Below are 14,148 nucleotides of genomic sequence, written 5' to 3' on the forward strand. Positions count from 1 at the left end.
TCCCTCTTCAAGGTCACTAATGAAGAGAAAATTCTGCAAGTCCTACTACTGCGGAATAATAATGGTTTCATCTGTATAACACACACAACCTGCAATCCCTTATTTCCACTCCCCGGCAGCCACCTTCGTACGGCTCCTATACTGCGTGGGCACTGCACAAGAATTTTAAACAAGAACACTTACAGCTTTGCTCCTCCTTTACTACCTATAGGAAAACCAGCTCTTACCTAGACGAGCAGATAAAGTTATCTAAATGCACAGGAAACCACTAAGAAAAATTGATTTATTTTTTTTTTCCTTAAAGAACGACCATATGTTGCACTGTTTATTGCCTACAGAAAGAACTCTAGAGGCTCAAGTCTGACCAGCTCCGTGGGATGACTGCCTCCTGTGCTCAGAAGCCCTCCACTATCAGTAAAGTACTTGCCATTAAGCCTTTAACGATGTGAGGCCACTGACATGCCACACTGTCCCCAAGGCTCTCATTTAGAGGATGAATAGCTGCTACTCGGGTTCTGATACTCGGAGCAGAGCACCAACATTAAAACCAAAAGAACCCACTTTACCTCTCAGGGCAACGGGGAATTCCTCCAATCCATCTCCTTCCACAAGAATACGTTTTGGCAAATACAGGGGAGGAAGCAAGCAGGGATGAGCAGGAGACCACCCACATCCCCGCAGTCACGTCAAGATTCTTGTGCTTTATGATTGGGAAGCCACAGCTTAGATCTTTCCCTCCACCTCTGTTTTAGAAAAAAACCAAACCCTTTTCTTTCAGCACTGCCCTTCATTTGTTTTCTGAATGTTAGCTTTCTCTCAGATTTCTTTTTAAAATTTTAATTAATATATCAAAGCTTATAGTGGAGTCTCACTTTGTAACATGTGGTGTCTCTGGCCCACAGATTTTGCTTTTGAAAAAAATAAAAGTATGAGGTAAGCTACTTTGCTAATTGAATCCAGAAAGATTTGCACAACGAGTCACAGATAGCGGAATAAGTAGTTCTTGACTTACCAACAGCGGAAAGGGCCGCTGCAACAGCTATTTAAAACTCGGAAGAATTCAGAAATTTTTCACACTCTCCCTTTCTTTCCTCAGTAAATCCATAGGGGGATTTCTAAACAGCCACCCAGCCATTTTAAAAGGCCAATTCCTTATCAACTGTGATTAATGACTGCAGGCACTAAAAAGCAACAGTCGCCACCCGCTTTCTCTCCTGCCACCTTAAGTCTAGCACACTTTTCCCCCACTGCAGCTTCCATCAAGTTTAGAACTGCATTATGAAGAGGCTTCAATTTCCATTTTTTTCCCCCAGCTCTCCAGTCTTTCTCCACGCTGAATCACTTTTCCCTCAAGTCACCCAAACTTCCAGAATACTCTTCGTTTGTAAGAAAACCCACGCTGCTCAGAAATCCTGCATTGCAAACACACGCACCACGCAAGCATGGGCCAACCAAGCATGTTTGAGATCCATCAAGCCGAGAAACAGCCGACACCAGCAGTCTGACACCCCCTCCAATAAACCCTTCCCAGCAACCTGCCATCTAGGAGTTTTCCAAGCTGGAAATTCCACCCCTGTTTTGGTTTATTTGCAAGTACAATTTTAAATCAACTCATACAGAGGTCATTTTCATGTATAAGAGGAATCTCAAAAGAATAGAGATGGAAGCATCTATTAACCAGTTTTTCCTATGAAATAAAAACAGCTTTTCTAAAACTAGTTAGTTATTACTTGCTTAGAAAGTTTGCTCAAAAGCAAATGCCTGTCTCCAAGCCCACGGTCTTGGCACATCTGGTCAGTTTAAAAAGCCTTCTCCAATGGACAGTTACAACAGATTCTGAGAAACGTGCCCTAGAATATATGGCTATAAAGTTTCATTTTTCTCACCAGCAGGCTACAAGGAAAAAAAGCAAGTTTGACTTTTGTTATTTTGTTACGTCCAAAGTGTTTTCTACTATTTACACCACAAAAAGATTCTGGTATTGGACACACATTTCAGGCAGCCCCTAACAGCCGGCTTTCTAATGGGAATTCCATAAGGGAGTCTTTGCCATCCGTATGCAAATCTTATATATGTTACTGTAAACGACCATACTTCTAGAGCAAACTTTGTTTCCTGGCAATGATAATGAGTTCAGCCTAATACCGAACACTTGCCGGTGCGTGCCTTGCCAGCAATATCAGGCAACAGGGGAGAAGGAATGCCAGATGAGGGGCTTTTAGACAATTTTCCGCATCCTACAGAACATACAGTTTACCTTTCCAATTTCAGAAGCCCAGGAAATGGAAATCTGGTTTGGCACTGCTGACGACAACCGAACTAGAGATGTTATATTCAAGGGGCGCCCAGGTCGCTTCTGTTCAATTCCATTTTTTGGCGGTGGAGCATATCCCTACGGGAAGAAAGGAGAAGGAAAGTGTTAACCAAGTCTCCCTGCTGTACTCTGAAAACCTGCTGAAACAGACTTACTCGTTTTAAACAGATCTACAGGAAGCAGGTAAACCTAGAGGCTCTCTATGCTGAAAACTAAATTCAACACTTACTCTGAGAAATATCAGTCTTTGACAGGCTCATACCATGTCTACCACAATTTTAAAGCATTTTTTTGTTTTTAATGTGGTTTTACAGAAGTGCTAGAAAGGTGGAAGAAAAAACACAGTGCAGGTAAGTTCACTGGAAGGGTAAAAAGCAATGCTGATGCTTTGTCCTTTTTTTCCCCCCGGCCTCATACCTCCCCACCCCCCTCCCACTCCAGGGAAAGAGAATGGAACATCGCAAAGGACACAGCCTTAGCAACAAGCCCAGCAAGTCATGAAGAGTTAATTCAGTGTCTCACACCCAGAAAACACTTCATTGATTCTATTTAAGAAACAATAAAGTCTTAATCCAAGAGCTCCACACCTCTTTGGTGCCTGCTTTGCCTCCCATCAACTACACCCAGCCCCATAAGCGCCAGGTTGTCAACTGCGCTCTGCCAAGGCCCCTGAAGAAGGGCTGCACATGAAGTATCAGCTGTATTTAAGAGGTAATAGGCTTTGCTGTTGTCTGAAGAAACTAAACAAAGGAGATACTGCTTGCTCTCAGTTTTGATGAAGAATTTCATAGCCTGGACAGCTTTCCTCTGTAGTTTTATTTCCTATATGATGTTTGAGAATTAAATCGGGAGCCACTCAGTTCGCTTTTGCTTCCAGGCAAGCACATATTCGCCAGCACATCGTGAGCAGAAAGTACTTGTGCTATGTGAAGGAGCACGTGGCCTAACCGCAGCTTATTCACCTCACCCTGCGTCTGTCGCTATGAAAGGAAGCCAGTCGGCAGCAGGAACTCGGAGAATCTCTGTTTTGAGCTCACACAGTCCACTCATCTCAAAAACTCATCCTGCACCAGAAGGATGCCGGTAAGAGATCGCAGCCCTACGTCTTGTGCAGAACTGACTGCCAGATTTCGTTTAGTTCGAGACAGTGGTGTTCTACGCAAGCAGCTCTCCCAGAAAGGATATGCTGAAAACCCACACACATTTGCTGGTTTGTCTTGTTTTGTTTTTTTTTTTTTTTTTTATCCAGAGAAGCACACACATTCAAAACCTAGTGCTTGGAAAAAGCACCACTGAAAGACACTAAGTCTGAAAACAATAAAACAGAAATAAACAGCCTCTTCCACTCATTAGCCTAGTATGCCATAGGATAATCACTGCCTTTAATCTAAGGAGGACTCGGCAGTTGTCACATCATTTCCTAGGTTTCCAAAGCAGCTCCATTACTAGTCCATACGTTTCACCTGACATCCAAGCCCTGGCTGTGCCTCACCACCGCCCTTTATTAACTTCAGACAGGACTCTTGCTTGCAGTGGCAGAAAACGGACTTGGCCTGCCAGGTCAGAGCAGCAGAGAGCAGTTGCTGAAGAACTCTCTCCAAAATGGTTGTCACCCCAGAGGAGCGACCCAGTAGCTCTCAGGAACCTTCCATGTGCGCTTTATCACAGAACACAGAGGCAGCAGATGTACGGATGACAATTTCACATTGAAAGGAATGCGTGATTTGCTATTTCTTTAATCGGACATAACAGCTGCAGCCATTTACAGAGCGTATCTCCCAACTGCTTCGCTGTAGTAGGCCCCTCTCTACCAGGGTGACTTTACAACGAGCTTATGTGAACAAACACACCTTCCCTGCAATATTTAGGAGACTATTTCCGCACATACTGCACCAGCCACAATAATCCTGCTGGTCTCCAACCCGAAACGAAGCTGACCTTGCTTTACAGAGAGCGAGGATGCAAGTTCTCTCATATTTCCCAACTTTTTTTTTTTTTTTCTTTTTTAGAGACAGACTCTGCAGCGCACATGCTTCATTTCAGTCAGTGTTTTGATGTTTTCCTCCAGAGACCAATGACCTTGAGATCAAATTCAATCTTGTACTCCTAGAACACTTTGAAACCTTCCCTTCCTAGCCTTCCAGGACTCAGGTGAAGAGCACTCCACTTGCCTATCACAACCGGCATGCTCTAGCACTGTTTAGTTAGGTTGCCAATTCTAGTGGCTACCAAGTGCCAACATTTATTTTGGTCTTTAAGTATTCCATGCTTCTTGCAAGAACCGTATTAGTCTAAGTAGCTGGGACCTGCTATAGCCAGGAAAAAAAAAACAACACCTATCAACAGAAAGAGCAACTGCTCTTCTATCTGGCTGTTTCCAACCTGCCCTGACATATTTGATTTTGTCCTTTGAAAGGGACCTGCAGTGGTCTACAGAGGTCCCCTGAGAAGAAAAGCAAATTACCTTTTTGGGCTTTCACGTTTTGTCTTGCCTACAAGAGAAGTCAACAGGAGAACCACCTGCTGTAGTGCATTATGGATAAGATCCTTGTTACTTGCCATGACAGCAGCATGAAAGGCTCTGAATTTACTCCTCTTAATTCAGATCCAACACTATAAGAGGAGGACACAGTTGTAGGAATACAAGAAAACACTGTGTTAATGTGATTTGGCACAACCCAAAGCAGTACTGGCACGCTGGCAGCAATTCTCTGAAGTTTCTAGTAAGGATGGCAGCCAAGGAGATGACCAAGAATAATTTACAGACATCTGCAGAGGCGTGAACTGCTATACCAGGGAAAGACAGAACACTTAAGAATTGTACAAGTTGGCAATAGAGGCAGGCATCACTGATTAATTACCTAACACCAACGCTATGGAGTTGGACAATAGTGGTCTTTGAAACAAAGAAGTTATCTTACATTTCCTGCAACAGAAAGGAACCACCAGAGGGATCCAGACAGTGACCACACCAACAAAGAAACGTTTGCAGGAGCACTCAGACTGAGACTGTATTTGTCATTCAGGAGAGGAAAGGAAGTTGCCAAGATAATAGTGATTTATTCACTTTCTCAAGTTTCTGCTGAACAGATTAAAGAATCATGATGCACAGGAAGAACTTCAGGTTTAGATCTAAAGCAAAGCAAGAACCCGAGATTACAAACAATTTTTCCTACGACTGTGACGTACGTTACACACAAAATGGATGGCATAACCTATTCTAGTAGGGGGTAAACGGTATTAGCAAGACTAAGAGTCAGTAGACATTGACGTCCACAGGAGAACATCAGACCCAATTCTTTTTGGTGGGTTGCTTAAAGAAAGGAAGACAATCTGCAGAGGAAAGAAGAAAGTCCTCAAGTTTATCACAGAGAACTTAACTGGCATTTGCAGAGAAAAATGACCAGGAAACATAGGAAAGAAATCCTCTTACACACTGAAGACAGAAGAACAGTGATGAAGTGGCTAAAGAAATAAAGGGGAAGAGAAGCTCGAGAGTCACATTTAAGCTGAACAGAGGCAAAAAAAGCAGCTGTGGTTGCATATGGCAGGAGGGAGGGTACAGGACAACACATCTCACACGCCAAGAACGTGACAAACATTCTGAAAAGGAGGTTTCACACCTCCTCTCTCCACACAGCATCTTCCCAAACCCACTGCTGGAAAAAAACCCCTCTGTATACTACTTTTTCCATCTTCTATAGCTTCTAGAACTATTTCAGAATGTGCCGCATAAGAGTTTCTCTCTGTTCTATTATACAGATACCCATCGCAGAGATTTTTCAGGAATAACGAGAGGGCTTTTCCCTTTTTGTATATATTCAAGCCTTGAGGTGACCCTACCTGCATACTAACTTTTGCAGCATCAGAAACTAGTAAAGCGTATGACTGCCAACTTGGTTTAGGTGGCTAAAACACAACTAATCCATGCAGCGGCTGTAACATGATTAAGAGTCGTAACGGCTATCTCACACAGTAAACGTACAAACCGTACGCCTAACATTAATAAATAGAGAAATTTGAGTGATAACAATAAGCAGCTTGATTGTTTTAGCAAGCTAACATTACAGAAAAAACACACACTCCAAAAAGTCACAAAGAAGCCACAAATACGTACAAACAAGCTTACCGGCAACGGAAACAGCTTCCCATTTACTTTAATACACAAACTATTAGGGTAATTATCTTCTTGAGGGCAGCTTGTCTCTGCTAGGCATAACCTATATCCCCAAAAAGAGAAAGCATCATTTTCAAGCGTCGCCACATTCACGTGTCCCCACATTCACGTGTCCCCACAAACATTTAGACTTGTGTTACGCTGGCCAATTAAGAAGTTGTTAGAGAACACTACAAAAAAGGTACCTTAGCTGAACTTGGACTGTGTAATCTCTCCTGCCCCCTGGCAAGAAGTCCCTGTGACAAAGAAAAAAAGAAGTAGACATTCAGACAGCAGATCTCATATTCCAGTCATATGCAGAAAGAACTGGCACGCATGCCCCAACATCACTAAATTTTGCTCTTATTTTTCTTTTATTGAGCTATGAACAAGTTTTAGGAGCAACATCGCTGTTTTAGCTCCTGCAAGTTAAGCAGGGCTTTAGGATCAGCATCCTCTATCAAGAGTTTATAGTAACAAAGTATGATGTTGCCAGAGAGGAAAAAAACCCTATGAATTCTCTTGGCTTATACCATAGGTCTTGCAACAACATGAGCCCTGGGACAGAAGATAAAAGCAACCTTCCATTCCTGCAGCCAGCAAACATGCAGGGAAGAAAAGCTTACCACCTCTCTAAATAGTCACAATTATTTGGAACCAAGTAATTATTAACTGTTTAGTGGTGCAGGATTTACCCCAACTGCACACAAATTCTGTGCACAGTAGTTCCTGAAGAAAACAAAACAGATAAACTCAGAGTAACTTCAGTGAGGATCATCACCCTGCATCCGCAAGCTTATGCGAGGCATAAAATGAACCAAAACATCCACACTTTCTCCTGAAATTTTGCAAAAGTTTACCTACACTATGCCACAGCCTTTCTTCTTACCTGGAAATACAGATTTCTCTGACCTGCTGAGGTGTTAAAGCAAAGATAAAAAACTTCTCCTGGAACCTCTGAATACTGCTCTGTACTAGAAAAAAAGAGAAACAAAAGAGGTTAAACCATGGTGATTAAAGTCATTGATTAAAACAGGATCCGCAATTGAGTTTTTCCTGGAACAAGGCACAAGTCACTTAATATAATCAAATTGTGGTTGAACTGCATGTAACTGTCAACAGGAAAGCAATGGAACAAACCATTCATTCAACTATATTCAGCTGCCTTAATATCACATTACACTTCAGTACTAAAGCAGCTTGGCAAGCCGTGTTATAATCCTTTCTCCCACAGGAGAAAGGTTCAAACAAACACACAACAAAACATAACACTGGATACCTGGTGAAAAGAGTACCACAAAGAAGATGTTTACAACTATTTTAAGGTACTAGAAGAAGAGAACATGCCCCAGAAGTTATTCATGGACAGCTGGAATTCCAATTGGACTCAACTGAGAAAGAGCTAAAGGTAACTAAGCCTTTGGGGAGGAAGGGAGAGAGCACAACCCCTAACGCCAGAGAAGACTTCAAGTCCGTGAATTACCCCTCAGTAGCATTTAGTGAAGAAAAAAAATACATACAACTTTCATGTCAGAATCCTACTTGTCTGTCAGTGACGGCATGCAGTAATATTTTAGTATTAAGGTTTCATGGTATGTACACATTACTTTTCTACTTTCTTTCGACTTGCAAAGTTAGAAATCTTGACCTGAAATAAAGGTAGACTGGACTTGTCCAACAGTTCAAAGAAACAGCAAAAGCAATCGCAAAACCAGCACAACTAAACCAGGCAAATTTGGAAGAGCTAGTTTCTCTTTTACACCATGAGATTCATTGAAGACAATCTCTGTGCCCAGAAAACACATACAAGACATGAAATAGAACCCAGGTGGAGCAAACAGACACATCGAGTTCCTCAAACAATTCAAAACAGCTACATTGTGCACTTACCTGCACACACATCATAGACAGCATTTTATGTTTCAAAATAATACTTAAGCATGTGTTTAAGAGATCACGGAAATATTTTGTTGCTGAACTGAGTGTGGGTTAAAACTAAAGCCCACATCTACACCTGCTCTCGTGTTCTCGTATTAGTGCAAGAGTACCTACACTCACCTCTAAGACAGTCACAGTGGACTATACTCTAGCTCTCTGACCAATTTGGTTTCCAAATCCTTAATTCTCAAACATAACAAACTTTTTTGTTCCATGTCCCAGTCACCCAAGTCTACTAAGTGGGCCTACAAGTTACCCGTATCAATCTAAAAATCTTAAATAATGCCTCATTTGCAAACATGCTTGTGAATCCACGTTAGACTGATTTTCAGCCAATGTTCATATCTTCCAACATCAGATGGGCCAATTTGTACATCAAGCCATTCCTCACATCTTATTTGCCCGCTCCTCCTCACACAGATCTGAGTTGTAGCTCTGGCTGCTACCACCTCCAAGTACTGTGCTCTGGAACAAGTTTGAAGGCAAGCAAGTACTCAGTTTAATCTTGTCCCCCTCGTCCACGTACTAGAAGGACCCAAATGTTACAGGACTAAATAATCCTCACTCCTATGAAAACCAGGCAACATGCAACAAAGACCCTGCAGTCTTCAAGGGAAAGAGGAATTTACACACAGCTCTAACGATAACATAGCGACAACCCTAAGGAAGCATCCTCCCTTCGTCAAAAAACGATCATTTCCAAAGCTGAGGAAAACAGCTCTTAGGGAAATTTCTAGCATATCGCCACCACCTCCAGATATCATTGACCAGGAAACAAAAGGTAACTGCAGAGCAGAAATACAATGCGCAGCCCACGCTGCATTACATGGGACAGAGTAACCATGTGGCTGGCAACTAGACTGGCTAACTATGAGCCAACAGTTGTCCCATCACACAGAATAATTCAGGAAGTTAGTTAAGATACACAGATACTTAGAGTGAACGTAAGCAGGAGTTGGCCAGGACATCGTAGCACTGACATCTCTGTAAATCTAACGGGAGCACAAGCCACAGAGCTGCCCAATGTCACAGCAGCTGTTGTACCAATACATGGGTTTGATATTAAACTCTTCTCTAACAGGGCATCGCGACACAAAGAGAAGTGACAAGAGGCATTGTGAATAACGATTCTTAGTAACGTTTGCTGCTTTAGGTAGTGGAGGATGACCAAGCATCAGTATATGCTTCACAGAGGTACAAGTCACAGCCTAAAAGGCTCTATTATCAGTTAAGAAACTAAAACGTTTAAGAGGATACAAACAGCTTGCAAAATGCTAAGTGTTTCTAAACATTATTACTAAATAGTTAGGGAACGCTTTCTACCACGTAAGGTAAGACAGGTTGAGTTTCAAGACAGAAAACAACGTATTTCCAAATAATTAAATAGGTTTAAGAGTGAGGCATTTGAGGAAGCTAAACTGAGATTTCAGGTTATTTGGAAGACAAAGGTCCACTCCACATTTTAACATACAGTATGGCAACAACCCCTAGGCTGAGAAGCCTTCACTAATCTGATGCAACACTGAACTTTGCTGCACAAAGTATCTATTTCAGTGCGAGATGCGAGAACCTGCAGAATGGTTGCAGTGAAATAAGTATAAACTAACAAATCCGGTGAACTTGGTCTCTTTATGTTGTTGCAACTAATTAATTATCGACCCTGAAGCCCTTTTCCTGTTGGCCCTGACAGATGTGTTCCTCACTTGTACCAGGCAGACTTCAGGTCTAAATCCTTCAGCCAAAAGGAGAGGTTCAAAGTAGATATTAGGGAGCATTTCTTTACCAAGAGGGTGGTCAAACACCAGAAGGGGCTTCCTAGAGACATGGTCAATGCCCCAGACCTGTCCGTGTTTAAGAGGTATTTGGACAATGCCCTTTACTTTACTTTACCTTTACTCTTTAACTTTTAGTCAGCCCTAAAGTGCTCAGGCAGTTAGATGATCATTGTAGGTACTTTCCAACTGAACTATTCTACTCTGTTATTTAATATTCAAAAGATAAGAGATCTTATATCATATTTACAGAAGAGAACACTATTTTCTGAAGTGTGGTCTTTGGGGACAGGTGGTGGAGAGAGGGCGAGGGCAGAAGCGAGAAGGAAAGGGAGTTTCCACCATTTCCCAGCTGCAAAAAGCAATTTAAGTCTGGACTTAGTACTATCATGAGCAACACCTATTTCATGAATTAGGTGACCTGCAGAACTAATAAACACTTACCTAGACTTGTAGGTTTTATGAGCACATCAAGCACATCATAAAAAGGGAGGCTTTTCAGTTGAACATCAGGATGAACGGGTGGAATCGGAGGGGACGGCTGCTGCATCTCAAAGTGGGGCTTAGTGTCTTGGAGGAGCACAGAACTGACAGGCGAGGAAGGAGACTGAGGCGTGACCGAAGTAGAAGGGAGTGGGTGAATGCCAGCAACAGCCAGGTCAGGCTCGACAGGAGAGGAACTATTGTCCAAATTGAAAACTGCAGGTTTTATAGCCGATAAGTCCGAAAGTCCTTCAATCGTCCTTGGGTACCGACGCCTATAGAGTTCTCGGATTTTTATCTGAACTGCTGGGCTGCAGCCGCTCTTCAATAAGTGCAGTGCCCTCATCAGGAGGTCATGTTTCCGCCCGCTTTTATTACGTCCAGCAAACCCCAACAACACTTGTAGTTCAGAAACACGAAAGCTTGATACCATATTCTAGAAAGAAGAGAGAGATAAGCACAGGTGAACCCCAAGTTTCTGAGCATCGTGAAGCTTACGAGCTTCCATCATTCTAGTTCCACATTTGTTATCTTAGGTACTACCCATACCTTTACCCAACACAAGAGTATAGTTAGTTTAAAACGAAGAAACAAAGTGTCCAGGATGAAGGTTGAGTTTGGGCGTGTTCTTGATTTCAAAGGCTTCTAATTGTATTCACACTCAAAAAACAACAACAACATCTTAATGCAACCCATGCAGTGTTTTCTTAAATTCACACAGAAGCACAAGGTCTAAAAAAAAAAAAAAAGTCGTCTCACTTCATGAAACAAACAAAAGAAATTTGATTAATCAGTATTATCATCTGTCTTCCAATACATTTTAAGAAATAGAATAAGCAACTGTAAGTCCTGCATAGTTTATTCTGAAACGCTCTTTATTTTGTTCATGCGTGCATTTAAAGTGCTCCCCAGAGACAGGCACATCAGGGGTCACTCTTGAAAGGATGGCACAGCAAGGTGGACACTCTAAACAAGATAAATTGTATCATACGAACGAACTGTTTAACCAACATAACTGATTCTTCCAAAACATCACAGAAAACTACCTGTCCTTTTTGTATTACATTCTGGTATCATGGGACACCAAAAGGTGTCTTTAAAGGAAATAATACTATTTACTTGATTATCAGAGTTAGTTTTAGAAGACTGAGGATTGAACTATGAATATCATAAGCAAAAAGATTCTCATTAAAAAATAAAAAAAGAAATAAAAAAGCCCACTATGCAAGGTGAAGCGACCTTCTGCCCCCATTACTAAAAAACAAGTAACTTAGCATAGGCGCATCATCTCACATTTTTGTGAGCAAGCTCTCTTTTCAGAGGTATAAAATTGTCCAGAATTCTTCTAAGCAACTTCCTATTTGTGGGACTCTTCCACCGTAACAAGGAGGTTAAGTTTAAAAGATGAAAGAACATCTGACTTCAATCTGTACTGCTGTACTGTACCAACCCCAGACTCAAGGACTGGCAGATGAAGGCCCTAACAGAAGGTACAAAGTAGTAGACATCTGGGACCATAAAAGATATTTTTAAAAACAGTTCAGAAGTGCATTGTTTGACTTCAAGTAGTAGTCCAATATACAATATTTAAAGCTTTGGGCACTGATTTCAGAAGGGATGCAACTACTATACAGTTACAGAGTTTACACCCACATATTCTAACACGGATCTGATCTCAGCTGAAGTTTTAATGCTACAACCATGCAGTCAGCCACCAAAAAAAAAAAAAAAAAAGTCTGAACTCCCCCTGTGCCTCTAGCTGCTTGCTCCCTATTCTCTCCTTAACGTTGAGAAAATTGTTCGGTTTTTTTTTTTTTTTTTTTACAGTAAGACAGATCAGGGAACTGAGCCAGATAAAAACTGAACTTGTGCCATTACAAGACAGCAGGAGCAAAGAGCCAGGACCTGCCTTTTCAAGGGCCACATTATTCATGCATATCAAAATAATCATCTAAAACACTACATTAGGACTCTCATCAGGCACACCCTTTCCTCATTGTTGAGGGGACGAGGTTATCCTATTTCAGATACCCAGTTTTAACGTTTCCAGACGGCCAGTCTGGGTACGGTGATGCTTCTATCAAGGAGCTAATCCAGCAGTCTTCAAACTGGTATTCCCCCAACGCCCCGTCCACAGACACAATTTGCAACTGCCAGTGAAAGCAGTGTCACATGAGGCACTGAGTGTCTCACCCTACCTTCTGAAGAAGAGACCAACAGCAGATGTCACCTTGATTTCATCCCAGCAACCTCTCTCAACAGCAAAACCACACAAGAAAAGACAGAGACAGAACTCCACCCAGTTCACAGCTGCTGGAGAAGGTTAGCGTCCACCTGGCATTCCCCTGCTACTTTTCCTTAGTTTCACGGTTAAAAAGGGTGACAAAAATAAAGTGTTTCACTATTCATAAAAACAGCTTGAAGTACTGTAACAGCTTTATAGTCATGCCACATAAAAGAGAAATAGCGTTAAAAGATAATACTGATATTCGAGAATTTACCGAGAACTTCATGCTGCGTGCTTCCATAGATAGCTGCATAAGCTTGATAGCAATGTCAGCTCCTTTATTTCAGATGCAGGCAGTAAGCATGATTCTGGATTCCATAATCAGAATGCAAATGAATAAAATAATCCTTTACACAGAGATTAAGGAAACAGCATGTATTGCAAAATACTATTACCCTGCCTGCTGCCTTCTGTGCATTCCCGCAAGTTAATCAAGGTGAAACGTACAGTCACTCATGCCTTGAAACAGCTAACATTTCATGTGGAAATCCCACAAACTAGAATTCTGTTACGAGACAGATTTCATTTTATAAGAAGACACAGGCTGGCTTCAATACCATAGTCAGCAAGATTTTAAATTGGCACCTCCATTAAAAATGCTTGGGAGTGTAAAAAAAAAAACCGAACACAAAATATGGTTTTGTCCATCAACGCAAAAATCTAATGTATGGTTTTGAAAGAAGTCTTGCAAAAGTAAGTTTTACTGGAATTAATTAAACAATGGCTTTCGCAACATTTTTCCCCCTAAAGCTGATTCCACATTCCCTTTAAGGCAACAAGAACAACGCACACAAATACGCAGCCAGTCTGATCTACACATTTGAGCTTATTACTCCATTTACAGATATATCAAAGTGGACACTTGTTATAATCACCAAGTTTTTATGGAAGCCTAACATATGCTTAGGAGCATTTATAATCATGGTGCAAGACAGATATTACTTCCAACAAACCCTACCAAGTTATTTTCTTCTGAGGTTCCAGCAATATTGCAGAAGACTGCAGCCTAGCTATTAACATGCTTTTCACATCACTGAATTAAGATTAGACATTCAAGTTGTGTCACGTAAATGCCATCAATTTTCTCTTAAGAGAAGTTCTTTACAGCTGCACAGCCCAATAAAAAGCTTTTTTAACACAGAAGACCAAAGCCATTTTACTTTTAATGTTTCTCCATGAACACAAAGAGTAGTTTGAC

At 41.5% G+C, this 14,148-nt stretch overlaps 1 protein-coding gene across 4 annotated transcripts in view; it reads right to left on the reverse strand.

Moving 5' to 3' along the window:
• The window catches only part of PIAS2 (protein inhibitor of activated STAT 2), a 32,814-nt gene that overhangs the window by 12,829 nt on the left and 5,837 nt on the right, over nt 1-14,148 (reverse strand). For all 4 annotated transcript variants that reach the window (XR_010069000.1, XR_010068999.1, XM_063319375.1 and 1 more), the window contains exons 2-6: nt 10,625-11,099; nt 7,360-7,444; nt 6,677-6,727; nt 6,444-6,534; nt 2,258-2,392 (exon numbers count right to left, since the gene is read on the reverse strand). Coding sequence is in view for 2 of the 4 variants with exons in the window: in XM_063319375.1 (XP_063175445.1) it covers nt 2,258-2,392; nt 6,444-6,534; nt 6,677-6,727; nt 7,360-7,444; nt 10,625-11,099 (837 nt within the window). In the remaining 2 variants the exon portion in view is untranslated. The remainder of the gene's footprint in view (nt 1-2,257; nt 2,393-6,443; nt 6,535-6,676; nt 6,728-7,359; nt 7,445-10,624; nt 11,100-14,148) is intronic.

The sequence above is a fragment of the Chroicocephalus ridibundus genome, chromosome Z (genome assembly GCF_963924245.1).
Source record: "Chroicocephalus ridibundus chromosome Z, bChrRid1.1, whole genome shotgun sequence".
NCBI classification, from domain to species: domain Eukaryota; kingdom Metazoa; phylum Chordata; class Aves; order Charadriiformes; family Laridae; genus Chroicocephalus; species Chroicocephalus ridibundus.